The 27,336-nt window shown below is 39.3% G+C and overlaps 1 protein-coding gene across 3 annotated transcripts in view; it reads right to left on the bottom strand.

The window, feature by feature from the left end:
• Positions 1-1,574: 1,574 nt before the first annotated feature.
• NTF3 (neurotrophin 3) overlaps positions 1,575-27,336 on the bottom strand; it is a 215,115-nt gene continuing 189,353 nt past the window's right edge. For all 3 annotated transcript variants that reach the window (XM_085652608.1, XM_085652607.1, XM_085652605.1), the window contains one exon: positions 1,575-14,224. In XM_085652608.1, coding sequence (XP_085508734.1) covers positions 13,412-14,224 — 813 coding nt within the window. In that variant the 3' untranslated portion in view covers positions 1,575-13,411. The remainder of the gene's footprint in view (positions 14,225-27,336) is intronic.

The following is a 27,336-nucleotide window of genomic DNA, read 5'->3' as shown; positions in this document are numbered from 1 at the left end:
TCCCAGAGCCCACATTTAAGGTGGCTGAGGACTTGGCCCACTTGAAATTTCCATGACATTTTGTTTTGGGCCTGTTAAAAATGTAGGGTATGTCAGAGCCTGGGAACTTTCTCCCTATTGGTTAGGGAGTGCCCGGGAGTCACCCCAACCCCTAGCTAGTAGCACACATAAATGTCACTCCATGGCACCCTCCTTGGAACACTTTCCAGACCTGTGGAAGATCAATAGAGGACTGGGCCTGCTGTCTGTGACCTGAGAGGAGCCTTTAAAAATTGGACTTGCTTCCTCTACTAGTCAGGAAAAAAAAGTGGACTTCAAGGGTCAGTTGGCTGACTTCCTTTGTGGCCACAGGGACAGAATAAGTTGCGAGAAGCCTTTTCCCTGATGTGTCCAGCTGATCAGTGGCAACTGTACTTTGCTGCTGGCCCCTGCCCAACACCATGGGAGTTTTAAGGTGCCTTCCCCTTAGACGTATACTCTGGTCACTGTTTGGTTAAAACAAAAAGTTTGGAAACTTCTGAGGATATTTTCTCATGAGGTCTCACCACAAAAAGTATCCGAGCGTCAATTAGTGGAGTCGGATTTCAGTTGTTTCCATTTGCACCTGTAAAAGGTACAATGACCCATTCAGCTTTAGAAATTAGAAAGTGTTCTGAGAGAAATCGCCAAAGCTTCACAGTTACCAACCAGCTTCAGGTATCAGACCCCAGGTTCCACAGCAACAGTCACAGTTTCAGGTGTGCCACGTGTGGGGAGGATTTTTCTTCTCAAAAGGTGAGAAAGTCCCATTCTGCATTGGGTTGTAGAAGAAGTTTCAATGTTTTTCTTCAAGAATGTAACAAATGTCCCTTTCTGAAATGGGACAACAAAAACTTTTTCAAACGTTGACTTCCAGATTGCCTCCAGGACCAATCAACTTGGTGTATCCAAGCTGTGCTCCATCGCTATCAGCATTACATTGTGCTTAGGTCCCTGTCTACCAATAACATTGACCACTGTTGTCACTTTGCAGCTTTTAGCTCGATTTTTCCTAAAACTCTAAAAACGCATATCTCCAGTTCCCCGTATTTGATTAGTGTGATCATTTGTACTAAATTTTTCAAATTCAGTATGTAATTTTCATTGCTTGGTGTTTCGATTTTATTACAGCATAAATACTTTATAAATTGCTCCAAGCTAAGCCTGTCTGGTATGTGGCATAGTTTTCGAGGGGTTCGAGCTTAGGTTAGGTTCATGACTTTGAGGGTTCACCCTTATATGAGGTGTAATTATTCCATGAGGTGAGCAGTCACCACCGACAAATATTAATCCACTTTCTTACAATCATAATATGCACTTCTGTTAATAATAAATGTATTAAAAACTTATCAGAAATATGCTACACAGCAATCTTTTGTCAGTAAAAAACAGTAGCTATATAATTTAGGATTATTGTAGACATCAATTTATTGAACTATTCATACAATTTTGCATATTGCAAAGGCCAGCTTTTTTCATTGCAGTTGCTTCACAAGCTGCCTTTGTACAGAAGACATGGTCCCCTCTTTGGGCAATTTTCTTTAGCTGTCTCTGCACCATGTCATTTTGAAGAAAAAAAAGCTTATTTGAACATTTTGTTTCCTGGTGGCAGCTTAGACCCCTAGATACTGTCAAGATAGGAGCTACTGAATGCTACTTAATGTCATTTTCTCCTGCACTGTGAAAGCTGGGATCTGCTGTAAGTGTGTGGCTGTGTTCCCATCTGAAAAAGCAACTGCATCTATGATTTATGTAGAAACCAGACACAGAGCTACTCACTTGGAATGCACTAATCCAGTTTCCATCTCGGCTGTAAGCTTTTTCTTTCCTGAATATCGAAAATTATTTCTAATATTCAAATATAAAAAACAGACAGAAAAATCCTACTAACATGAAGTATATCGGCCTGACTCAAAGTACTTAGAATTTCTAGCAAACATTCATTATCATATAATAATTCTGAAGAAACAATTTTTCTTATTCTTTCTTATTATATCAAAAAATGCGACACCTAGAAGGGTTTCATACTTGGAGATCTCTTTCTGGACATGTTGTGTGACTGAAGCACACATCAACAATTTACATGCAATCCATGCAACGTTAAAGACGGCTTTCAAGTACTAAATATAAATGTCAAGATGCAGGTATTAAGAATTTAACAAAGATTGGTTTTCAAGATTTTAAACAATATTTAATAGTTGAACCTGGAAGCCAGATTCGGTCACTATGTCACACGTTGAACGTTTTATCTGGTACACTGCTTGTCTAGACAGAACTGCATTAGAGATACATTTAATATTGAATATGCACACTGCAATCATCTACAAGCTGAAAATTATATACTTACTATACAAAAACCGTGTGTAAACCAAAAAGAAGCTGTATTAAAATATAGATTCCATAACATCTCAGACACTGAGAACATTAAATATTGTTCTGTATAAGTTATTTACAGCACTAAATACACATTTAGTGCAACTTTAGTATATACAATCTCTTTTTCTGAATTTTCTGCTGTAATATTAACTGTATACTGGACATACCACATACTCAGTAAACTAGTATGTATTGTTTGTCTTCATCTTTTCCCTAATGTAAATATAGAACCTTGATACAACAGATTACCTTTTATAATGTACATTTTGTGCCAAAAACAAAACTAACATTTATATATTTATATGAGGTTAGGATGATATCAGAGCAGCTGAAACGTCATCATAGAAAGGTATAGTCAGGAGGCATTTTGCTGTAATCCATACAGTATCTTTTTTGCGGAGCATGTTTGTTAAATGTGCTATTAGTATTGCAGGTAAATGACAGTGGGTGAACAATGTCAATGTGAGGGTCATGAGGGAAAGTGTTACATGTTATATATACGCACGTTTTATCTTAAAAACACTTTTTTGTATTAGACGAGCAGAGTTTTTGTTTGGAAAAGTATTCAATCTACTACAGCAATTTGTTTCAGATGTGTTTTGCATGAATTACATTGATGATGCATTTTTAAAATTTGCACATAGATTGACTGAAGATTTCGTGACAGTGACTTGGCATTGAGTTTGAGTAAAGTAGAAATGCAGTGTATTTTGCAATCCTACAGTGTACCACAGTTAAGACTAGAACATGAATTCAGCCTTTGAAGCCTTTCTGTCTAGGCCAGATACAAATGTCTTGCCAATTTGATCCAGCTGCACCCAAAATGCATGGAATTCATGACTATCTTTCAAGGGGCACATGGAAGTCAATGAGTATTGGCATATTAGATCTTTTTCTGAATTGAATGTAACCTTACTTTGGCCACCAGTTCATGCAGGACACATTTCCCAGTGAAAACACAGAGGGTTAATTTTCATAAGTCTTGGACATATTTTTACTGCATTCTTTCTTAGGAGAGCACATGTTTGTAGTTATGCCACTTGAGGTAGAACCTACATTAGCACAAAATCATCGCAAGAAAGAAACTGGCTTCCAAGAGCCTAGATAAATGACCGAAAAGTTCAAGAAAGCCTTTCATGTCCAGGTAGTCCAAAACGATCCAATCGAAAGTAAAAGTTAAAAAATTCAAACTAATCCTCTCCCTGCTTAATAGGGAAGGTTTTGTTTACATCAACATTGTCATTCCCGCTAAGAGTTCATTATTATACCGTAATAAGTGGAACATCATTTTTCTGGCAGACAGCGAGAAGTGCAGTGACAGATGGCAGGACATTCTGCAAATCAGATCAGGGAGTTGAAACATTCAAGTACAGCAAATTAATATAAGAAAATAACGTGGGGGCCTAAATTGAATGGATTCCAATCCTTCTGGACTGATAATGCAGACTCTAAGTAAAATACCAGAAGAGAATAAGCTGTAGGCATAAAATGACTGAACTCCATTACATTTCGATGAAGGTGGCAAACCATTCAAACTCTAAAGAGCTGCAGAAGTTGTCACTTTTTGAAACACCTGTTCAGTTTTGTTGGGTACGCAGTTGTGGGTTTTATTTTCAGTTAAAGAACATAAACCTATTGATTTGTTTTAACTGTACTTTATGCACAAAAGACCGGAACAGCCACAGATGTTGCATTAATTATGCCATTTAAGAACACATTTTCTCACGTAATAGGTCAAAGGGCAATAATAACGGATTTCAGTAGAAAAATAACAGATTATATTTTATCAAACGTCTAACAGTATCAGTTTACTACCCATCTGTGGCAATGGTTCAGCATGTGCTATTGAATTTTGCAGATTATTAGAGAACATTGGGCAATTTACAGGCTGCCCAGATGCTAAAACATTTCCTCAATTTACTTACCTACTTCCTAACCATAGTTTATGTATTTGCCCCAAAGTCTGAGGTGCAATTATTGCAAAACCCTGTAGCATTGAAATGCCAAATAGTGGTAATTTTACAGTTAAATTTCTATGATAAGCGTATTCTGTTTTGCTTGATATTAGTTAACTTAATAATGTATTATTAAAACAGAATAGTCTGCATTTCCAGTCGCAATTTGCTATCATTTTATTTATAGGAAATGATAATATTTGTGTTCTCAAGTTGGGTTGCAGCAACAAGTTTTATTTAAGGTTTTACAGAAAACTGCCATTTGCTGCATGTTATAGGTATGTTAAATATTATCACCATTATATTGGCTGCTAATTGGTTTTGAGTTTAGGAGTATAGGAATCATAGTAAAGGTAATTTTTTATATCAGATTAATTTCTTGCGCTTATAATTTTTAAAAAATAATTTGAATGCTGCAGAGTACTCAATTTCCAATATGCGAAAATCCTTCTCCCTCTGCTAACGCAACACTTACTTCAACTTCATTTAATGTCTAGCTCATTTATATGTACAATTATGGCAGCAGATAGCTTAAAAATAATCATAAGTATTCAGGTACATTTCTGGTCAAATTTCACTTTAGCAAAGTTTATTTAAATTTAAATCATGGAAATGCCTTCAATATATGGAAATACTGAAAACAGAATATAACAGTCTCTCATGAATCTGGTTACTCAAATGCACATCGATGACTTTATTAGCAAATGGACCCTGAACTGTTGTTAAGCCAAAAATAATACTTCAATTCATTGCTTTAAGGGATGCTGGTAACACTTTTTGAATGATAGGTTGGAAGCACCAATTGCTTACTAATATTAGGGAAGAGAATGCAGCAAAAACTAAAATCATGAATCGTATTGGTAGAGGAACTGCTCTCATACAAAAACTCTACATGTTCCAGTCAGTCACAAGGATATATCATTTGTATGGGTGGGCAGAATGTTTCATTACGCCTATTGAATTGGAGGAATTTAGTGACTTCTTGTTTTTCTTGTAACCCAGAGTTCCGGCCAAATTACTCCAATTGCCACATAGTGGACTTTTTTCCTGCAAGGCTCCAGAAATAGGAGCGAGATTTGCCACCTAGCACAATTTTCTAATGCAGGTGGCCATGGCCTAAGGGCTGCTTCTTCAATAGATTTCTGCACTCAAGTGCCACTCGAGTAGAATTTTTTGGACTGAAGCGACAGCAAAATCAAACTGAATGGCAGTGGGCTCTTAGGCATGGTGCCATTTGTGCTAATTTTTCAGCACTGCTCATGCTACTGGCGCAACATTATAGCCCATATTTTCCACCCATTGCCTGAATGCTGCAAAAAGAGTTTTTATGCGACTTCTCAGAATTCCACGGAGTGAAACTCCGAGAGTTCCAACCACCCCAAATCATTTGTACCTATAATATGTAGGCCGACTTTTGTATCATTGTTGAGACCATCAGTTAACTTTTTAGATTTTTTGCAAAAGCATTAGTTGGCATTCTAGAGCATGTCTGTGTGGATCTGTTAAATGTCCACTTTGATGAAATCATCTTGAGCAGAAATATTTTCAAATTTTGTTTCTTATTTTCGTATGCTACTTTTTTAATGTTAAATCATATTGTGATGTTTGTCAAAAGGTTGGCCTCTTGTGATGGTAAAGGATTAATGATGGCATTGCTACAATGTGCAATTAGCTCTCTGGGTATGGTTGTGGATCTAGAGTGCGTTTAAATGAAAAATGAAGAATGTTCTTCTAGGAAATGCAGTTGGAGCATGTTCTAGTATCTTGGTGGATACTCAGAGAATGCATGTCCTCGAACATAGATATTTTTAGTATAAGATTGACCATTGCAACGCTGGATAAACATAAGGAATGTTCTTTTTCTGTACATTGTTTAGTAGTGGAAAGTCTCAGAAAGTAATTTTCAACCATGCACTTTTCTGTCTCAAGGTGCACAGTCTGTCCACTGCTAGGCTGCCTTTATACCAACAGTTTCATCAAGGAGAGCTGACTAGCTCAGGGGTTAGAAGCGTAAAGTGGTGGCTGGATGAATATATAGGGGAATCTCAAGAGCAGCCTTGAGACCACTGTTTCATCAAGGAGAGTTGTTTAGCTTAGGGGTTGAAGCGTAAAGTACTGGCTCAATGTATATATAGGTGAATCACGAGAGCTGTGCTGTATTCAATGGAAGCAGTAAATGTCAAGATCATAGAAATGATAGAATTTATATAGGAAACTAATGAAATCACCACAAAGGAGTTTAATGGGATGTATAGGGCAGAGACAAAGAAATCACAGATACAAGAAGTATCCCTAAGAAGGGAGGAAGGATGACAAAAAGTAATTTATCAGGGAGATCATTACTGAAAGGAAATAACTTTTTCTTCTTATGTAAATTCACTCATGCCGGCTTCCTAGAAGCAACTCATAGAACTGTGAAGTAGTTGTATGGATACCACTGGATTACACCAGAAAACTCTGAAGGACAGCCATAAAACTGAGATTGCTACCTGTACATCTCAGTGAAGCAACAACGACAAATAAAGTAATGTAAATATGTACAAGTGCTATCTGACTAAATGGCACACCACCCAAAAGCAGGACGTTGCAGCCTTTCCTCTGACAGAGAGAGCATAGAAACCATGAGGAGTAGGTTTTCCCGAAGATGTTGGTTGCAGTGCTTAATGCACAGAGAAATCCTTCTGGAAATAGTGTGTTTCCATAAGGGCATTCCTGCAAATTGGGCCTTTAAAAGTGTTGAAATGACTCATCTAGTCTGAAGATTCTCTTCCTAATTAGAAGGTAGAGGAATTGTAAAGGAGTTGGCAAAGATATATTTTAAGACAATCTTAGGCAAGAAGAGCTGCACTCAGAGTCACTGTGGGGCATATTTTAAAAGCCCCTGGCACCACTGGAGCATCACTTTTTGGTGGCCTGGTGTCACTGTGTGCTGGTACATATTTACAAGGCCACGCAAAGACACCTTGCATGACTTTGTGTGTCATTGCAAATATGGCTCTCTTTCACGCAGTATTCTGCATTAAAGGGGCATGTCATGGGTGTTGCTGTGGGTGTTCCCACACAACAACCATGGCTTTTTGACACAGCTCCAGATTTAAAAGGATTGGTAAATCTGAGGCAGCACAAAAAACAAACACCTTTCAAGAGGAGGCATTAAAGTGAGGCAAAAAGGAGAAATACTTTTATTTCTCCTAATTTGTTTTCTTTCTATGTGTGCTGTACATGTGCTGCATTCTGCAGCACACATAGAAGGAGCAAAAACCAATAATGATTTAGTGATTTGCACAAACACAAACATCATGCAACGCAGACCCCTTTGCACCATTGTGCAAAGGGGCCTGCGTTGGTGCAGGGCTGCTGTTCTAGAGCCTGGGCAGGGAAGAGCACAGGGGTGGGCCATTGTCCTGTAAATACAGTGCATTCCTGCATTTTTTAAATTATGCAGCTCAGCACAGCAAAATTGGTGTGGCACCGTACTGTGCCATTTCATTGTAAATATCCACCTATATTTTTTGCGAACACAGTAAAAGGAGGGGAAGCGGAAAGAGCCTGAAATTCCCCTACCCTTCTTGCTGAAGCAATTGCCACCAGAAAGGCTGCCTTTCATATCATAAATTTCTGGAAGGAATAATGTAAGGGTTTAAACAGGGAACACATAGGAAAGGTCAGAACCGGATTCAGGTCCCATTAAGGAATCCTGAGCAGGGTCTGTAGAAACGTTTTCTGAAGAAAGAAGATAATAACTCCTGGCAAAGGAAAAAATACAATCTAATACAACAGCTTGAAAGCTCTTGATGGTACCTATATTCACTATTTTCTCTGCCAGGGAGACAGAAAATTGCAGGATATCCAGAACACCAGACTGCAGTGGATCTAAACATGTAGATCTATGTGTAACTGCTCAAGCTCTTTAGCAAGGGATTTAGATATCAAACTCATTCTTCAGCTTTAAGGGCATTTGTCTCTTTATTAAGGTCTTTTAAGAATCATTGCTCTGATCTTCTAAGTTTAAGTTTCCCATGATTTTAAATAGGGTTTCACTGTAATTAGGCTGACTTCTTTGGTCCATTGATTTTGATTTATAGGCTAACTTTTCTGAATGGATTTGCATGAGGCAAGTTTTAAAGTGATAGAGTAGGGGTCTTAATAGCCCACTGGAACTGGTAATTTTGAAAAATCATCCTATCTGATGTTATAAGAAGACACAGAATGGTGTCTTTCACATCAATGAAAGTTAAACAAATTTATCTGAGTTTGTTGTTGCTTAAGAAGAAGGTAGGAATTATCAATGTAGCATACTTTGTAGGGACATTTAGTTGTATGCAAATTTGGGTTGTTGGAGATGCAGTTAGCTAGAGTCAGAATTTCTCAGCAAACTGCACAGTGATCTGACTAAATTATAAAACGTATTAAATACAGTATTTGGTCAAAAATGTTGATGTGTGGGAATTCAGGCTCTGAACGAGCCAGTACAAGACCTGAAGGGGTGAAGACTGCTAGTGAGTGTATAGTAACATAGGTAGAGTCAGTCTAAATATGAAAAACCAAGCTATTAAATTATCAAATACATGTACTAATATGGTAAAGGGAATAAGGTCTCTCAATGAACCTAAAATGTTTTTTTTATATTGACAGATAAAAGCTCTCACAATGCTTTTTAAGATATGATTATACAGGCTGGCAGGTGGCTCACTGTGGTAAGGATCCATGCTGCCATCTATTGTGATGTGCAGGTCACAAGCTCAAATTCCCACTCACACTTCATCCAGCAGAAGCCCGTATATTGAAATCAGGGTTATTTCTAATTACAGTGCATTACAGTGCATGGAGGCAGCAAAACTAAGGTATTTCTAACTATATAGATCAAGTTATTGTTTCAATATTAGATCATTCAAACTGAAAATATCTCAGAAGATGGCAGCAACAGACTTACAGTGAAAAGACTGTCTGATTCAAGCTAGTGATTAAGAGAGGCATAGATGTACCTGAATTTTGTTGGATTTTGAAAAACAGGAAGTAAGTAGTTCAAGAAAGCACAAGAGTTGTTCACACAAGACAAGTAGAAGACAAATGATATTGTGGTTATTGCTTTCTGGAGTTACTGCCAGATAAAATGAATTATTGAGCACTGATTTAAATGGGGTTCAATGGGCAGATATACCAATATGTCCTATGATTTTTTAGTTTGGCAGTGGATGTTTAAGCCAAAGTACTGCAAAGTTAAACAACTTAAAGTGTGGTCAGTTGTCACACAATATGTTTGTGATTATTATTCCCAGTTATTGCAATTATAGCATCCTCAAGAGGCTCAGAAGGACTGGATTTTATGGACACAAGGACGTAGTTCGACCTTGATACTGACTTGGAGAGCGCCTTATTGGAACTAATGGGCAACTACATTGCTCAGGGGAAGAGAGGCTGAAGTCTAGTGTATGTGAGATCTCAAGCTTATACTATACTAAAAGAAAATGGCTATTTTCGTGAGCTTCAACAAGCGCGCTGAGCATGCACATTCACTAACTAACTTCAATGGCAGTACTTTTAATTTTGAGGAAAACAACTAGTGAACTTTTGGAACCTTGAAATCTGAACAGTGAAATAGAGGACAAATCCCCAAGACGGAGTGCCACATCAACAGAATAGTAGAACTTATCTGATGTTAAGGGTAAGTGCCTGATATGTGTCAGTATAGTAACAATATATTTAACTGGGAAAATAAACGCTTTGATTTTTCCTATCATGAAACAGCCATTAATGTGAAAATGTATGACAAATTTCTGTTATTAATATAGGACTGATTTTGAATGAACACACACTGTGCTAAACAGTGCATTTTACTAGATCAGTATTTGCAGAGAATTTGAAATCTATATAATAAAGAGACAGTCAAACCATCTAAATAGAGTCAACAAACTTATTAGCTATTAAATAAGGGTGACCATGAGGAATTTGATTGACTTGTCACATTCTTGGTTCCAAATGACCTGGTTTTTGGGAAGTTTTGCTTTATCCTAAATTGCAGCAACTCATGTTTACCTTTGATGTTATAAAACACACTTATGCCATTACACAATAAGTTCTCATGATGTGTAACTAAACCTAAAAGGACAGGCTTCCTCATTTGTATATGTTGCACCACCCATTAGGTGTAATAATCCCTCGTAAATACTAAACTTTCTGTTTTCTCTTCCATATTGTACTCAATATTATGTACAGTCTGGCAAGAATATACACTTCAACACTGAACTTGCAAGCATGACCGATGGGAATGATCATTGAATGTGGAGATTTTAACATCAATTTTGAACTCTTTCTGTGTGTTAACATTCTTGATGCATGATAATCCATTACTCTATTCCTTGCTTCAATATTGTATCCTTAGTTTGTCATTGAAAATAACTGTGTGTGTGTGTGTGTGTGTGTGTGTGTGTGTGTGTGTGTGTGTGTGTGTGTGCGTGTTTGTGTCTGTGTGCTTGTTGGTTCATGCAGACTATGTTTTTTTCAATTTCAAAGTTGCACCTTTTTTCATCCCCTCATTTACTTGAACATTATTCAATTCATTCAAATGAAAATTTTCAAATTGTGGTTGTTGTTGAGCCTCCATTCCCTGACAATTAAAATGAATGTACACTATTTAATGCTAATTTTACACAAACCTTTGTAACAATATTTTTCATAATGCTACACTGTTTTCACTGCAACTACATTAAAAATTTTATAAACATTCTTTGGCAAAATGAATCTCGTATTGGTGCATAGATAGTTGTGAGGAATACCAACTCTCTTCAAACGTATTAGCCATAAAATCTACCACATGCAGGTGCTGACACCAAGAGAAGTATTTAATGGATCTAGGGCAATCGATATTGTTTGTACTCTATTTCCAAATATTTATTCTGTAGAAATAAAGGGATGATGGTTCCATAGTACAATTCTAGGTCTTGCTAAAGACCATGCTATGAAGCACAGAAAAGAATGTTCAATAAAAGAACAGTGCAGAGCTGGCCATTTTTAAAAAGGAACAGAAATTAACCTTTCATTCGAAACCTGACACTAAACAAAATTAAACAATTCAGCGAGCAGTAGGAAGGTACCATTTACAGGCATTAAAATGTACACCAGCAACTACTTCTGGAAAGAATTCAGTATGAATTATCTAAGCTGGATAGTTCAAACAATTTTCCATATTTTCCCAATGTTACTTTTGTGATAGGGTGAACGCATATATGTCTTACATCTGAGAACTATCCACATATATACATTGTGCCAATATATTATATTTTCTTTATACAGTGCGCTGAAAATGTATTCTGACCAGTTCCATTCTTGCACAAAGAAACCAACATTTACATCACACCTGGTGGGGGGACGTACCACAAAAAATAAATAGGGGCAAACATTCAGTTGACCAATATGACTTTGCATATCTGAACACCTACATCTAAGAGCAGCATTATGTAGTGTAGAGTATGATTTAATACTTGACCAGGGTTCAATATAGCCTTATAGCTCGTTGCTGAGGGCTATACTGGTTGTTAACGGCCCTGAACCCTAGTTATTGGCCTGAGCCATAGGCAATGGCCTATAACAATGGAGTGGGCCTTTAACAACTGCTAGAGCCCGAGGCAGATGGGCTATAAGAACATTCCACCCACTAAGGGTAGAATGTTATAAATTAAAAAGGGAGAAACATGAAGACGAACATTGGAATGTTTGCGCTCAGGGCTAATACCAGCAATTATAAACACAGAGCTACTCCATTGTCTGCAATGAAGCTCTCAACATTTCAGTGTTCTATTTTGTATTATGCAACAGTAATTGAATGTATCTCTATCATTGTGCTGCTCATAACGTACACAATTTTCTGATTTCCTTACCCTTAAACTGACCACATAGCTTTCTCTTGTGGAAGGGTTAGTTCTCTTGTGGAAGGGTTAGTTCAAGTGGAAATGTATCATTACAGCTGTTATTCTGGGTATATGCTAAACTACCAAAGTTCACTGCATAACTTAGATCCTGATAATTTGACCATTATGAGGGAGCTGTACTTAAGAAGTTATTTATGGCTGCAAACGGATGGTAAATATTGGGATCTTGCAAAATATAAAACAGTGTGAAAGTCCCAATTAACATGCATATAACCCTTCATTCTAGCTGGAATTATTCGTTACTAGAGAATAAAAACTATGTGACTTTGCCCACCCCTGCGTACTACACCTTCATAATTAATAAAATTAATATATGTGCATAAGATTTCAAGACCAGGCAGACATCTTTTATGCATCATAACTATGAGGCAGCAGAGCTACACACAACTTTTCATTGGCACAATTAAAATGCGACTGCAGCAATTCTGCAGGGTTCGCAAGCTAGGGTCCACCTTCAGATTAATCTGAGGAGGCCCTAGTACATGCAGCAAATAATCATCATACTAAGCAAGATCTTCTATTCTACCAGATCACGTCTGAATCCTGTCTGGTGTTGCTCTGTAAATGTCTTATATTTCTGAATTGGCCTAAGAGGACTTGTGTTAAAATATCAAAAACTGTTAACTCTGCGAAATTAAAATGATGTGCGAAACAATCCATAAATCATGCTTCAATGCAGAATAGAAGAAAACAATATTGTTCGGAGCTGAAGAGCTAACCTAACGCCTCAAAGACTTTGGTCTTAGGTAAAGCTTGGAAGAGGATATAAGATGGAAAGGGGGTTTAAGACAAATGTAAGTTAGACGTCTCTGATGTGAGTTGGTTTAACAAGTAAACATACAGACCACATTGGCTTGACAATACTGAATGAAAAATACTGACACACAGACCTTGGCATTAAAAAAATGCTTGCAGCAGAATCACAAATATATTCTAACAGATTTTTGAATTGCCCAAATATAGGCAGGTACTCTTTTCTCACAGTTCTTGAGAGAGAGCTAGCTGATATAAGAATGCTGGCATTTAATAAATAAGAACAACTTATATAATATATAAAAACAATATAAACATTTATATGCTACATGCATATCATATAATTTAAAGTAATAAGTTATATGTTGAAAATATGCAGACTTAGGTTCTTCCTATTTTTCTTGATAATGCACATACGCAGGAGGTGTCTATCCGTATCCATCGCCAACCAACAAGTTTGCTATTTTCAGAAGTCAATGCCCTGACGTAAGTTTGGGATGTTTTGCATTGGGAATTCCAGTGTTTATCGTCTATACCCCGACATCCGTTTTTCACCGGCTTTGCTTCTTTACACCTTGTCTCATAAAAATATTGCTTAACTGGTGAATTGCCAGTTTTTATTTCCCCTAGAACAGTCACTTGGTGTCCTCTAATGTCAACTGCATTAGATTTGTCCGTTACCCACAAACTTTCACTGTCACAAACTGAATATTCACCTCGATGGCCTTTGTGTTCTGCAGACCTTTTTCTCCTTGAGGTTTTGTTTACCACTGCAACATTTGGGACAAAGTCATCCATTAAGTATAAAGGAGGAGGTTCCAATGGAAGACTGTTACTCAACAGAACTCTTGGTGAACTGTAGCGTCTCTGCTTCTGTTGGTTGAATAGTTCTGTTTCCATGGAGATGACTGGCTGGAAGTCCGATTTCACATTATCCACAACATCCACATCCCCTTCCAAATCCACTCCGAGCTCTGTTTTGTGTATAGTGCTTTGGTAGCTTTCCTTGCTGACTGCTGTCTGTTTGGAGAGCTTATTTTTCAAAATGTCAGCCTGAATGAGTTTAATGATAATTGAATTCATCGAGTCTTCTGGCACGTTCCTTTTATCCATGTTGGTAGCGTCAATGCCACAAAGATAAGGAAGAAACATCACATAGAGCAAGATGGACATCCCCTTATTCACCTGTAAGATCTGAAAGAAATAGAAAGAAAGGTTCATCAATTTACCACTCTTGCAACAATTTTTTGTGAAAGATTTTACTTCCACTAGAATAGCCATAAGTTTTGTTTTTACAAGTTATACATTTTATAGTCAACAGAACATCCATGAAAGATGTTTGTGAAATTTGTAATTGCCTATATTATTCACTTTATTAAAATTAATAGGTATTGGGCAGATCTGATAGTATTGCACACATCAGGTTGGAATAAATGCACTAGTAAATATGGACGTTTTTGACATTATAAAACCTTAGGACCTTATTTTGGTGGTCTCGGAGCCAAACCCATAAGAAACCGCTCTCCAGATTACAATTATTTTTGTCTCTGGCTAGCAGTTGTTTGGCAGTGCCTATGATAAAGGCACCACAATGGGAGTGCCAAAGGCAGTTCCTGCAGGGCATTGTCTTCCAAGTCAATGCCCTAAAGGAACTGGGGGTGCATGCATACATGGGGCGCATCATGTGCCCCATGCATGCATCCCCTGGTGCAGAGGCAAAAGAGGGGCCTGTATGGCCCCCTTTGTTTCCTCACCGCCACACTTTTCATGGTGGCTCACCGCCATGAAAGCAGTGGAGGTAAAAAACTCATAATATGCTTGCCGGTGCTGCAGCTGCACCACCACCATATTAGGGGCCTCAAACCACTGCAAGACCGCCAGGAATAGCTGATCCCTGGCGGCAGTAGCGATCCAATGGTGGTTTGACTGCCCTAATTGTAATAGGGCGGTAAAACTGCCATTGCAGCAGTAGCCTTTCTGCCACTGTGGGTTTGGCAGTCCATCGGGCCGCCAAATGCATAATAAGTCCCTTATATTGCTCTACAAGAATGGGTGACCCACCTGTTTTATGGTGAAATGGAAGATGTATTAGGCAAATATTTGTAACATTCAAGGTTAGCTTAAGAAATTATATTTATCACTACATTCATGCTGTTAAATGTTGAACAGGTGGAATCCAATGTACATCACCATCTGCCATCAAAATATAACTTTTCAAGCCTCGATAATACAACAGGCAAGCACATCCAATCAAATGGGCAAGCATTATATATACATTACAATCACATACCATTTTTAGAGATATTTAATATCCATTAAGAAAATTAATATACCTCCTGACTGCTTCAGACTATTGAGGATTGTCAATTCTAAATGTGAAAAGCCGAAGTATGATAGCTCTTCCTTTATGTAAAACAATTCAAGTTAAACATTACATTACATTACATTACAAAAGAGAGAGATTTGTATGCAAACATATATTTTCGACACCACATTGTTGTTTAATTTATGCCTATTGGTTTCTGCGTTGCAATTATCCAATATAAGATCTAAACCTAGAAAAAACTTTATTTTACATGATTATATTCAAAAGGAGAAGATATTTTTATTTATGGTCAAAAAACCCTTGTCAAATAAAAGCAAAATCATTGGCTATGGGGTTGTTAAGAAAAATCATACTATTGGTCCTGCAATCTGACCATTACACTACATTACATTAGGAGGTTCTGCTTCATATTAGCCTGGGCCTTTTATTCTCAGAACAATGCACATAATAAAACATGAAAATAATACTGATAATGTGCTGCAAAATGTACATTTTTATGCATAATTTAAATAAAGTTGATGCATAATTTGGTCCTGAATGCCCCATAAATAAAGTAATAAAAAAGTAGCCATGATTAAAGCTCTGATTATGTTATCAATCTTACCCCCTTTCTCTAACAGCAAGAACTTTTTTGTCTGCTTTGTCCCGCTTTGTAAATGCACGAACAAATTAATTCTGTCTTAGTGATATTATTTCACACACCGCTTCATACTCAAAGAAATTAGAACACTTTGGCCCATGATACCATGTAGCCATTTTATGTAAGTACTGGTTGTGGATTAGTAATTCAAATATTATGTTATCACGCATACACATAATTGATGTGCCACATTAATGTATTTTTTCAACACATCAACCTTGTTCTAGATTCTCCCTGGACTATTGTGGGTGCTTTTCTTGTCATTTTCTTGATTTGGAGCTACACGGCCCATCTTCCTTAAGTCTTCCACCGCCTTCCTTGCAGTGGATTTTTGAGGTGAGCAGCTGAGCCACTTTCCTATCCTACACACCCACTCCAACCGTGCCACTGAGCAATTTATTATTGGTATTTTTACCTACCCTGTAGGTTGCTCATTCTTTTGTCCTGATGAAGACCCCTGCTTAACAAACTACTGGCCCTTACGCTACTTTTGGGGTCAAAACGTCTACTTTCCTTTAACCTCTACCTGTACTTCTGGAAATCACCCATATGCAGATGATGAAATATGCATTTACGGTGTCTTGCAATTATACATTTATACATTGTTAGACGGGCTTCTTATCATTTCATTGTAAATATTGTATTTAATTGCACTTTTAGCCTCTACTCCCATCCCTTCACGAGCAATCCCTTGAGCACTTGTTTCACTTCACATGTATTGGAGCAACCATTCGAATTTTTGATTATGAACTAATTTAGATCATGTATAAAATAAAAATTGGGGGTGATTTGATAATTAATTTTGACAATTTATATTTGTTTTTGGGTATAATATATTTCCAATCCTTTTCAGTTGGACCACCTTTTTCCTGTACTGTTATTAAAGCTCAGCAGAGTAGCTTGAGGGCTGTCATTAAAATGATAAAACACATTTTTCACAGAGAACCATGAAATATTTTCAATATCTCACTATTTCCTATGAATATGTGTTTTTTATCAATGCATTTTTGTGCAGTAAAAGCACCCAAACACATAATATATACTACGGACTTTGTATGTGACAAAAGTGTTAGCAAAATATCATGTGACAGAAATACTGTGTCCTATAAATTGTTTACATATATTGCGCTCCATTGGGTGGACATTTCTATTAAAAACTTCAATGAGGATTTATGTTTGTAAATGTTTGTATCAGCTATGTGCATTTATTTAAGTCACTTCTTACTATACTCCCCATTTTTTCATCATCATGACCTTATCTTAATGCAGTGACATATGTTGAGGAATACTATATGAAGCTACTTGAATAAATAGAGATACCTGATCTTTGGAGTACTTTTGCCACTGTGTAGTTATACCCAACTCAGTTTCCTTAGGAAAAGCGTTTTTTGTTTTGCTAATAACTTTGGTGCCATTTGATAAATCTTCACAAAACTTTAGCCAAAAAGTTAATCCACTTCAGTTCCCTTCTGAAAAGTTGTCGGGTGATATGTCAAGCTGGGGCCAAGAACAAGGTGAGGTCCCAAAACACTTTTTCCCCATGCATTTTCCATAGGGAAAATTAGACAACATTAGAGAAGTAACAAATTAACAGAATTATACCAAATTTGTCAAAAAGCTGGTTATTTTCCCAGAAAGTGTGATTTGGTGTAAATCCTATCTGTCATTTTGGAGAAATTAAGGTTAGCAACATCTAGCACTGCAGGTGTACTGTGGGTGGTAAAAAAAAAAACAACCCAAAAAAGCATTAAGATTGGTTGGTCCCGCGGTACCAAGAGCTCTGCCTGCCTGGCCCCAACATGAGGAGAAATGCTGCGGCGCCCATTAAAGGACTTATGGACTTAGTCCCTGAGTCCCAATAAATATATCAGAAAAACATAGAAGGGAGCAGAGTAGGGATACTCTAACATACTAACGTATTAACCCTTTGGAGGGGCAGAGGGACCAGGAAAAAAAAATTATTTACTGTCATACAAGGGCCAGCTTGACAGCTGTGTGGTTATTTGTAACTTACACAGAAGCCAGCATGGCCCCCTGTAATCCTGCAGAACTTCTGCAGAACTAAAACAAAAATTATTTTAAAAAAAGGAAGAATATGCGGTGGTAGTTTGTGGGTGGTTGGCCGTGGTAGTTTTTGGGACATTGGCTACTCACAGGGGTTGGGCTATGCATGGTGAGGAATCGGCCACAGACCTGTCATAATAAGATGTTACTTTAAACAAAAAAAAGCATTGAAATTCACTGACATAAATGATCAATAGTGACAATGTGAAGTCCCTATTTATTGCTACAACTATTGTGAGGTCATTGGCATTGCAGTTGACGTGAATTTTATGGGGAATTTTATGGAGTTGTTTTTTCAATTCATAACCATAACTTTCATAGGTTTTTTTAAACCATACATTAAGGTTTAATGGCCAAATGTAATCATAATTTCATATGAACTGTACTCTTTTAAGATGGAAAAGTAATGTTTTTAATGGTGGTGGTGTAAATATATATGGAGGGTGTAGGGTAGCTGCACCAATAAATAACAATGCCACTGTATCACTTTACCACCCACCCTCTTTTCAGCATGGCTTTAAGCTGCATTCAGTGGGGAGTTGATTGCCTCTCCTGACCACAGACTCGATAAATCAAAAGGGAGTTAAAAACGTTAGGTTTCTGCCTAATATAATGGACATTTATGAAGTGTCACAAATGTATCAGGAAATCCATGATTTTCTGACGCTGCCTTAACTTTGAGAAATTATTCAGTTTGCATTAAACCATAAAACCCTGCACTGGGCTTAACTTGGTATCTCGCAAACGACTACCACAATAATAGATTATTCTGTAGCTATGCTGCCCTTTTTCAAACATATTGAAGATTTCTGGTTAGAAGAGCAAGAACGGAGTGATCATAACCCACAGAAAATAACCTGGATCCTTGGGAAAAATCTGCATGATCCAGCTAACACTTTATTCTATGATCCAATTACCTAGAATCTGAAAAAACTGTGCTGGCAAGTTAGATTTCAGGAATTCATCTTCCAAAATTGTTTGATTCTGCTGAATGATTACCATTTAACAGTGCACAATGCAATTAATAACTGGAAGCAAAATTGTGATTAGTTGTAGGAAAAATATGGTAGACAGAAGATCCCTCTGCATCACCTAACCGCCAGAGGGAAAGACCCGCCTTGGGTCTCAAAACAACTCATTTCATTGAAGAAAGTGCTAAACAGAGAGTACCACCAACTCAAGAATAACAATCCCTAAAAGGCACAGCATGAAAAGGCGAGGAAGTTGTGATGTGAATATAAAAGGCTGTCTGGGATGCACAGAAAAAGTACATGGATAAATGGTAGGCCAAAGTGCTCCATAGCTGCAAATCTGTAAATAGTAAACCTTTCTGGAAAATAATTAACAAAGTAGAAAAGGACTCCACTGCTGTTTACAATACACACATAACCAACAAGGCTTTGGCACACCACCTGATGAACCACTACTCCATCACACCAGCTGCTCTTTTAATAGTGGAAATACAAATGATTAGGTGGATAAAATTCACAGGCCTATAACAAGCTGTCTGACAGAAACTTTAATCCTGATCAGGCAAATGGAAAACAGCGGTCACCAGGGGTCTGTAGACCAACAAATACGCCTCATAGAAAATATCATAAAGAAGAGTAGAGTAGATGGGGCCCTGGCCCAAAAGTCTTGCTGCCCGCACTTCAGGTACAGCACAGAATCATGCGCAAAAATACGTGAAAAAGAGATGATATAGCCAAGCACTGCCACTTTTGCATATCTCGCCCTGTTTAGCTCTTACCCATGTCTGAAAACTGAGAGCAGACTCTAGCTTGTACCATATTTCAAGGAGGTGTTATCACAAAGCACTACCAATTTAGCATATTTTACACATTTTTGTGACACTGTGCCAAATGTTTTTTATTTTTAAATTCAGTTTTGAACCATCTGCATTTATGATTTTCCTTTAAAGAAGGTTTACTGATTAGGAATGTTAAGATATTTGTTCTGTTGTAAAAGAAAAAAATACATATATATATATATATATATATATAAAGCCTTATTGTGGTCTTCCCCTAAACATTTTACCTGCTTGCCTCTCATTTTGCTGATCTTGTTTTTGTTGGCTTTAGACTCTGGGCACTTTACCACTGCCAACTAGTGCTACAGTGTATGTGCTCCCTCCCTAAACATGGTTTGATTGACTTCTCCACAATTGACACATTCATTTACCTATAAGTCCCTAGTAAAGTGCACTCCGTGTGCCAATAGCCTGTACATTAAATGCTACTAGTGGGCCAGAGGCACTAATTGTGCCACCCACTTAAGAAGACCTTGAAAACATGTCTCAGGCATGCCACTGCAGAGCCTGTGGGGGCAGTTTACACTGCTGTGTCGACACGGCATTTAGAACCCCCTGCCAAGCCTTGAACTCCCTTTTTATTACATATAAGTCACACTTAAGGTAGGACCTGGTAGCCCATAGGGCAGGTTGCTGTGCAATTAAAAGGTAGCCTAAATACGTTTAAGCTTTACAAGTCCTGGTAGTGAAAAACACCCAAATTCATTTTTCAATATTTTGAGACCTACCCCTCCTATAGGTTAACATTGAGGATTCCTTGTTACGTCTAATAAACTATTATTCCTGAATTGGAAGGAGGTGGAGCTGTCATGTGTAGTACCTATGAAATTGTATTGATAAATCCTCTTCAATGGTAAAGTCAAATTTACATTTCTTTAAATGTCAATTTTAGAAAGATTCCATTTTCTGGTGTGCCTGCAGCCTGTCTCCAATACACATCTGGGGTGGATGACAGCTGGGTTTTGTGCATTCCCTCTAGACAGCCACACACAATGCTTATGCGTGACTTGATGGGCCAGCCACAGCCTGATGGGCCATCCTGGGCAGGATGGGAGGGAGGAGCTGGGCACAGCCTCACACTTATGTCTAAATAGGCTGTGTCCTGTCACCACACAAAGGACTCCTTAACCCTGTAGTAAGTCTGGAGCCAGGGCAAGAAAGGAGGACCACCGTTCACTTCAAAGACCTTCTTTGAAGTCTCTCATACTTTAAAGGTACCACTGGGTAGAAAGAAGTGGACTTCTTACCATAGTACTTAAGTACACTTCTGGACCTGTGGTCACTCTGCCAGGAAGAAGGACCACAGTGCTGCTGAAGTACTGCTACTTTGCTGGGCGGCTGCTCTGGTAGACCTGCTTTATTGCTTTGCTGCCCTGCTGTCTGCTGCCCTCCTTGTCTGGTTGAGAGGGACTGAACCCACATCATTTGGAGTCACTATGGTTCTGGGTGCAAGTGCTTGCTAGCTGGAGGGCAAAGACTTCCAAATCACCTACCTAAGTGCTGGGACTCTGCAATCTGCGAGTCTGCCCTGTGAAGTGGTGCCAATCCATTTCTGGGCCCTTGGAAGTGTGCTGAAAGTACCGCACAAGCAGAATTCACGCATCGCTGTAGACGCAGCAGCTCGGAACCAGCGCATCTCCACCTCTACAGATGCATCGCGGTCATTGCAAGGACAGATTCTAACACATCATCAACTCTGCGGTACAGTGACACCATTTTGAACGCATCTTCAGCTTTGTACGGCTCAGAGCCTATGCATCGCCTTCACTTTATGGATCAGAGCAGACGCATCGCCTTCACTCTGCGGATCAATGATAGCACATCGCCTCCTCTGAACCTAGGATCTCGTCTTCGATGACAACGCAACTAAGGTCGGCAAAAGCTGGTACCTGTATCCAACCCATGCTTCATCGTGGTCGACCTGAACCTTTGGATTTGACCAGGTCTGGTGCGACCAGATAGCCCCAGTTAGAGCTTTATCCTTTTAAGCACTATATTTCATTTATTCTTTAAAAATTCATAACTATGCTGCTACTTATTGGATTTTTGTAATTTTGTTCTTGTTTTGTTCATTAAATTAAGCTCTATACTTCTAACCAGGCATGGTATCTTTTTTGAGTGGTGTTTTCACTATTTTACTCTTTGAAGTGTAGCACAAATACTTTACACATTGCCTCTTAAGTTAAGCCTGACTGCTCTGTGCCAAGTTCACAGGGGGTGAGCAAATGTTAATTTAGGGTGTGTTTGTGATGTACCCTGACTAGAATTGTGGTTCCTGCTTGGACAGGGTGCATACCTCTGCCAACCAGAAACTCAATTTACAACATTGGTGATAAGCGGTGAGGATAGAACTTGTGTTTGTGCAATGCCATACAGTAATTTGGTCTACACTACTATCTCATACCTAAGACCAATTCAAGTCAATTCTCCCCGATTGCAATTTTTGATTTTATCACATTTGTCCTCTCTCAACCTGCCTGTTAGATCTGTGATCTCACCTGCAAAAATAAAGTTTGAGCTGGCCAACCTGGAGAGCTACACTGTGGCCCAGCACAATGTGTTTTCCCCGGAGAAGGGGTTTATTACTGTTTGAGTGCTGCAAAAATACTTTACACGTTGCGGCTAATGTAAGTCAGGTGGGTTAAGCACTGGTTTATTTTTCTGGCTACCCCTGACAAGGATTGTGTTTATTACTAGAGTGGGGCCTCCACCCCTCTCAACTAATAATCCAATTTCTTACTAGGCATGTTTAACCTTCCTGTAAGGCCATAGTGTATGGGTCAGAACTACATCCATGGAATGGGCAGTAAAATGTCACCATAGACGGCAGTAACTATTGTGCCAGATGTTTTTCGTCCCCTTGCAGGAAGACCAGTTAGGGCAGACCTAAGAACTTCATTAACTTGTAAAGGGGCCTGCTCTTTGACAAATAAATGTAAGGTCAGATATGAAGAAGACAAACCTTTGCCTCCCCGGCCAGGCTGGCTCTAAACCCAGTGCTTGAGGAGACTGCTCATTTCCCTGGACACACCTCGGGGTGAGCAAACAGGCTGTATACAAGGGAGACATAGTTTCCCATTTTGGATTTTAGCAACTAGGTGCACTGAGTAATTGTCTGCAGTAGGGCAAACCAGAACTGGTGAAAATGTGGGTACGTTTGTCCCTGGGAACATTTACCCCATTGCCCACGAAGGAGTCAGGAGTTGACCCCACCCACTAGCTATTGTGTTATATAGGAAATTCTGTGCTGCGCTTGTTACACAACCTTGCCAAAATTATGCCATTAGGCTACTTCGTATAATTGCCTGCTGTTCGCAGTAAAATATTACCTCAAGTATGCAACAGTAATTCAGATGGCCAGCATGCAAGTGGCTTTTGCTCATGCCACTTGTGTTTTTGCGCTATTAATTTTACTGCAAAATCCGTCTTCATGTCAATTTTTGACATGAGGACTTCCGGTTCCCTGTTTCCACCTCCCACGACCTTCATAAGCACACTGTGCTCCCGCCGCGTGGGATGTGCGCAAGGACGCTCATGAGCCGTGCCCGGGCAAAGGGTGGACCTGTCCATGCCCATCGGAGCCCGGAGGAGGCTGGGCCATCATCCTAACCTCTGATTGTTACGCTACCTGGAGCCCGTATCAAGATGGGTAGGAAAAAGTTAATTCTTACTCCTAACTCTGGACTAACCATATCCACCATTGATTCTTTCTTGACCAAAGTGACCAACGCAATTTCCAGGGAGATTGCCCTGAAGGAGCGCAGACTTTCCGTGGGGGATGGAGCTCCTGGTGTTAACAACGGTTTCAAAGATCTCACTATCACTGCACCTGTATCTGCAGAGTCCAATACATGCACTATTATCCAGGGTATTGCTGAACACTGTGACTTACCAAGAAGCCACACCACTCCTGTCATTGATATTCTTCCCCCTCCCAGTGACTCCTCCGCAGCTAATCCCCTTTCCCCATTGACTCTGAATGGCAAGAGGAAAAAAGGTCCCATAAAAGAACCGCCCTCTACTAGAGCAAAGAAATCCAGGAAATCATCACATCATCAACCCAGAGCCGAGCCTGGTGCTGATGCCGCTGAACAGTCGGGGTCACTGGTCCCCCTAGAGGACTTCTGTGCAAGACTTTCTCTTCTAATTACCCCAATATTATCCTATCTGGACAATATTGAACTCCAACTTAAGGAGCTACTAAGCACAAGTAGAGCTTCAACACAACAAACCCCATCTACTAAACAGCCATCACACATTACACACACTACGAGTAATCCTGTCACTGCCTGCACACTCCGTCCTCAATCAGATCGTTTCTCAGTTGCGATCATCCATGGGAGTGCCCTGCAACCTGGTATACAATTAAGCAGGGGCACCCGGTTAATGTGGGGAAACACCAATACCCCTGCTCTAATGTCTTTTACGTCTGCCATCCCATTAGCTGAGAACAGAGTCACGCCAAACAATCTCAGACAGAATCCACGCAGAGTTACTACAGACATCAAAATCTTGATCTTCCGCCCATTGCTTGCCCACTTGTACTAGTTTTGCTAAATGTCCCAGCACTTACTCCCCTACAAAAGGAACCTACCACCCAGCTCATGACCAAAGCGTGCTACTGGTTAACCAGACACATGAGGTCAGGGCCCCTAATTCAACACCATCTGCAAATGGAGCGGAGAACTCCTTGGGTGGGCCTTTCTCCAAAATCTTATGAGGGTGATTGTGTTGTTTTAAATTATGACAGCCCCCAATTGGTAAGAGATTTACTGTCACAACCTCTATCTAATCCTAACTCAACAACCAAGATCCTTCCTGTATCCCGGGGCTTCTTTTAACATACACAAATACTGTATCCGGGAGGGGCCCCAACCACAGCTCCAGACCGTCATTCACATTCGAACAGGACCCCAATGAATAATCTTAAACAATACGCCACTACCAACAAATTTGCCCCATTGTCAGGTCTGGATTCATGTGACTGACATACAGCAGTCAGTCAGATGACTCCCCGAACACAGTATGAAGGACCGGAGGTAATGGCGGAGGAAATAGGCGCATGTCAGCTCTCGCAGGGGGTAACTGAACACCCAAACTCTCCTAATCCACACTTGCTAGTCCCCGCCCAACAGACTAATACAGCTCCCACTAGGGTTGCACAGAACCTAACGTACCCCCTTGTGTGCTGGAATATAGCTGGCTATAGAGGCAAGCGTATGAGGAATGGCTTTCCGCTTTGTCCAATTTCCAGATTCTTCTCATTCAAGAAACCTGGGAGACTGACCAAATACTTATTGATGTCTATAGGTCCTTTCAAACCTTGACATTACCATCCATAGGGGGTAGGCCTAGAGGGGGATTACTAACGCTGATCTCTAACATGGTCACATTTAAAGTCTCGACCTTCATAAACACTTACCGTAATTTCCATATAATAGTCATCAAAGGGTCTGACACGTGGGACCTACTACTGGTAAACTATTATAATAACAACGTTACCGACCCAGTGGTGGTGCCCCAGTCTCTGGATAACCTTTTAGATGAACTAGGGGAGTTCCACTCTAAACTTCTATATGTAATCTGGATGGGAGATTTTAACCTAAAACCATGTTGTCGTAACTCAGTGGAGTTATGTGGAATTCTGGACTACAGGAATGCTTGTATCCCCCATTTTCACCAGGACATCCAGGGGAACACCCTCAATACCATATTGATGAAATGGCAACTTGTGATAAATAGCGCTATAGATCCTCACACAGGGTTATTTCTTTCTACTTTTCAAAAAGGTGAATATCTATCTAATATAGGTTATGTTATATTATCGCCTCTGAGTCACTTAGCTCAAGGCTTTTAAAACCAAATACCAACTTTACTGAATTTAACGATCATGCTGCACTGTCCAGGTGGCAAAATCCCAAAATGGCCCCAAAATTCCTAATCCAATCATAGGCAGAACTAACACTTTCAACTTGAAATGGGAGAAGGTTTATGTAGACACTTTATTTACGAGCTGTGTTTTGGCTAACCAGGAGGGTTTAAAAATCTGAACGGATCCATCCCTAAATCAGACCTGCATAGCTGAGGCTTTTAACACACTATTAATATATCTTAGATCACAGCTAATATGCCATCAGTCTTGAAGAGATCCTACCCCACATTGATGATTTGACAAGAACTGTTATGTTGCTTCTTCAAATCTGCGCGTTGGGCTTAAATCTCCACCTAGGAATGCCAAGCAGATTTGCATGCTGAGGAAATCCTCTAAACTAGCCAGGGCCTGCAGGTTAAGCCAGATGAAATTAGAGGCTTGGGACAATTTAAAGAAAGCTTCATCCCTCCGTGATAGTACAGCTTTCTGGAAAGTTATTAACATCCCTTTTCTGACAGATAACAAAGGCCCATCCATAGAGTCTCATATTGTTGAAGATTCCTGGGTAAAACACACACAGTTAGTGTTAGTTTTAATACTTTCTCCTCTACATGCCTTTCATTTAATCTCATCTAAATTAATCTCGCCCTGGAAAAATCCCCACCTGGAAAAGCACCAGGGCCTAATGGGGTTCCCATGGATGTCTTTTTAGCCGACATCTCCTTTTGGTCGCCCCTTTCAGTCGTGGTTTTTAATGCCATAGCCGAGACTGGTCACCCCCGTCATCAAAAAAATCAGTAATCATTACAATGTATAAGAAAGGGGATGCTTCAATCCCTGCCAATTATCATCCCATCTCTCTGCTCAATAGCTTGGCCAAATTAATGGACCGATTGCTGTTAAACAAATTGGAAACATGGGCTGAGGAAAGGGACATCCTCACAGAAGTTCAATACAGGTTTAGACAGGGCAGGGGAACTTTAAATCAATGTCTCAATCTGACCCTCACAATTGAGAAACATACCAGAGTTAAAAACGCCCAAATCCATCTGGCCTTAATGGATTTATCCAAGGCCTTAGACTGCGTGGTCCATAGTAAACTATGGAACATGCTGAAGGAGATGGAAGTGGACGATGCTGTCACTAACTTTATTAGAGAGTTATACTTGGATGCTAGTGCCATGATACTATATGGGAAAAAGGGTGAATGCACTAAACCATTTAAAATCAAAAGGGGCGTCAGGCAAGGCTGCGACCTGGTCCTCTTTCTGTTCATCCACTATACTAAGTAATTAAACAAGGTATTGAATGAGGTTACGAAAGACAGCGGTAGTCTCATCGATTGCCCTCCCTATTCTCTTCTATGCTGACGATGCAGTTTTATTGGCTAGGACACCCATGGCACTACACAATCTTATTACACAATACTCAGATTTTATGCACAACTTGGACCTGCACGTAAATAAAGCCAAATCCTACGTCATGGCAATAGGCAGTGATAAAAAGAAGAGAATGAGATACACACTAGACGGGGAAATATTGGAGGAGGTACCTCGTTTTAACTATTTTGGGGTTGTTTTTGATAATAAACAAC

This window comes from Triturus cristatus, chromosome 4_1, assembly GCF_964204655.1.
Source record: "Triturus cristatus chromosome 4_1, aTriCri1.1, whole genome shotgun sequence".
In the NCBI taxonomy this organism is placed as follows: Eukaryota; Metazoa; Chordata; class Amphibia; order Caudata; family Salamandridae; genus Triturus; species Triturus cristatus.
This window is presented reverse-complemented; position numbering and strand designations above follow the sequence as displayed.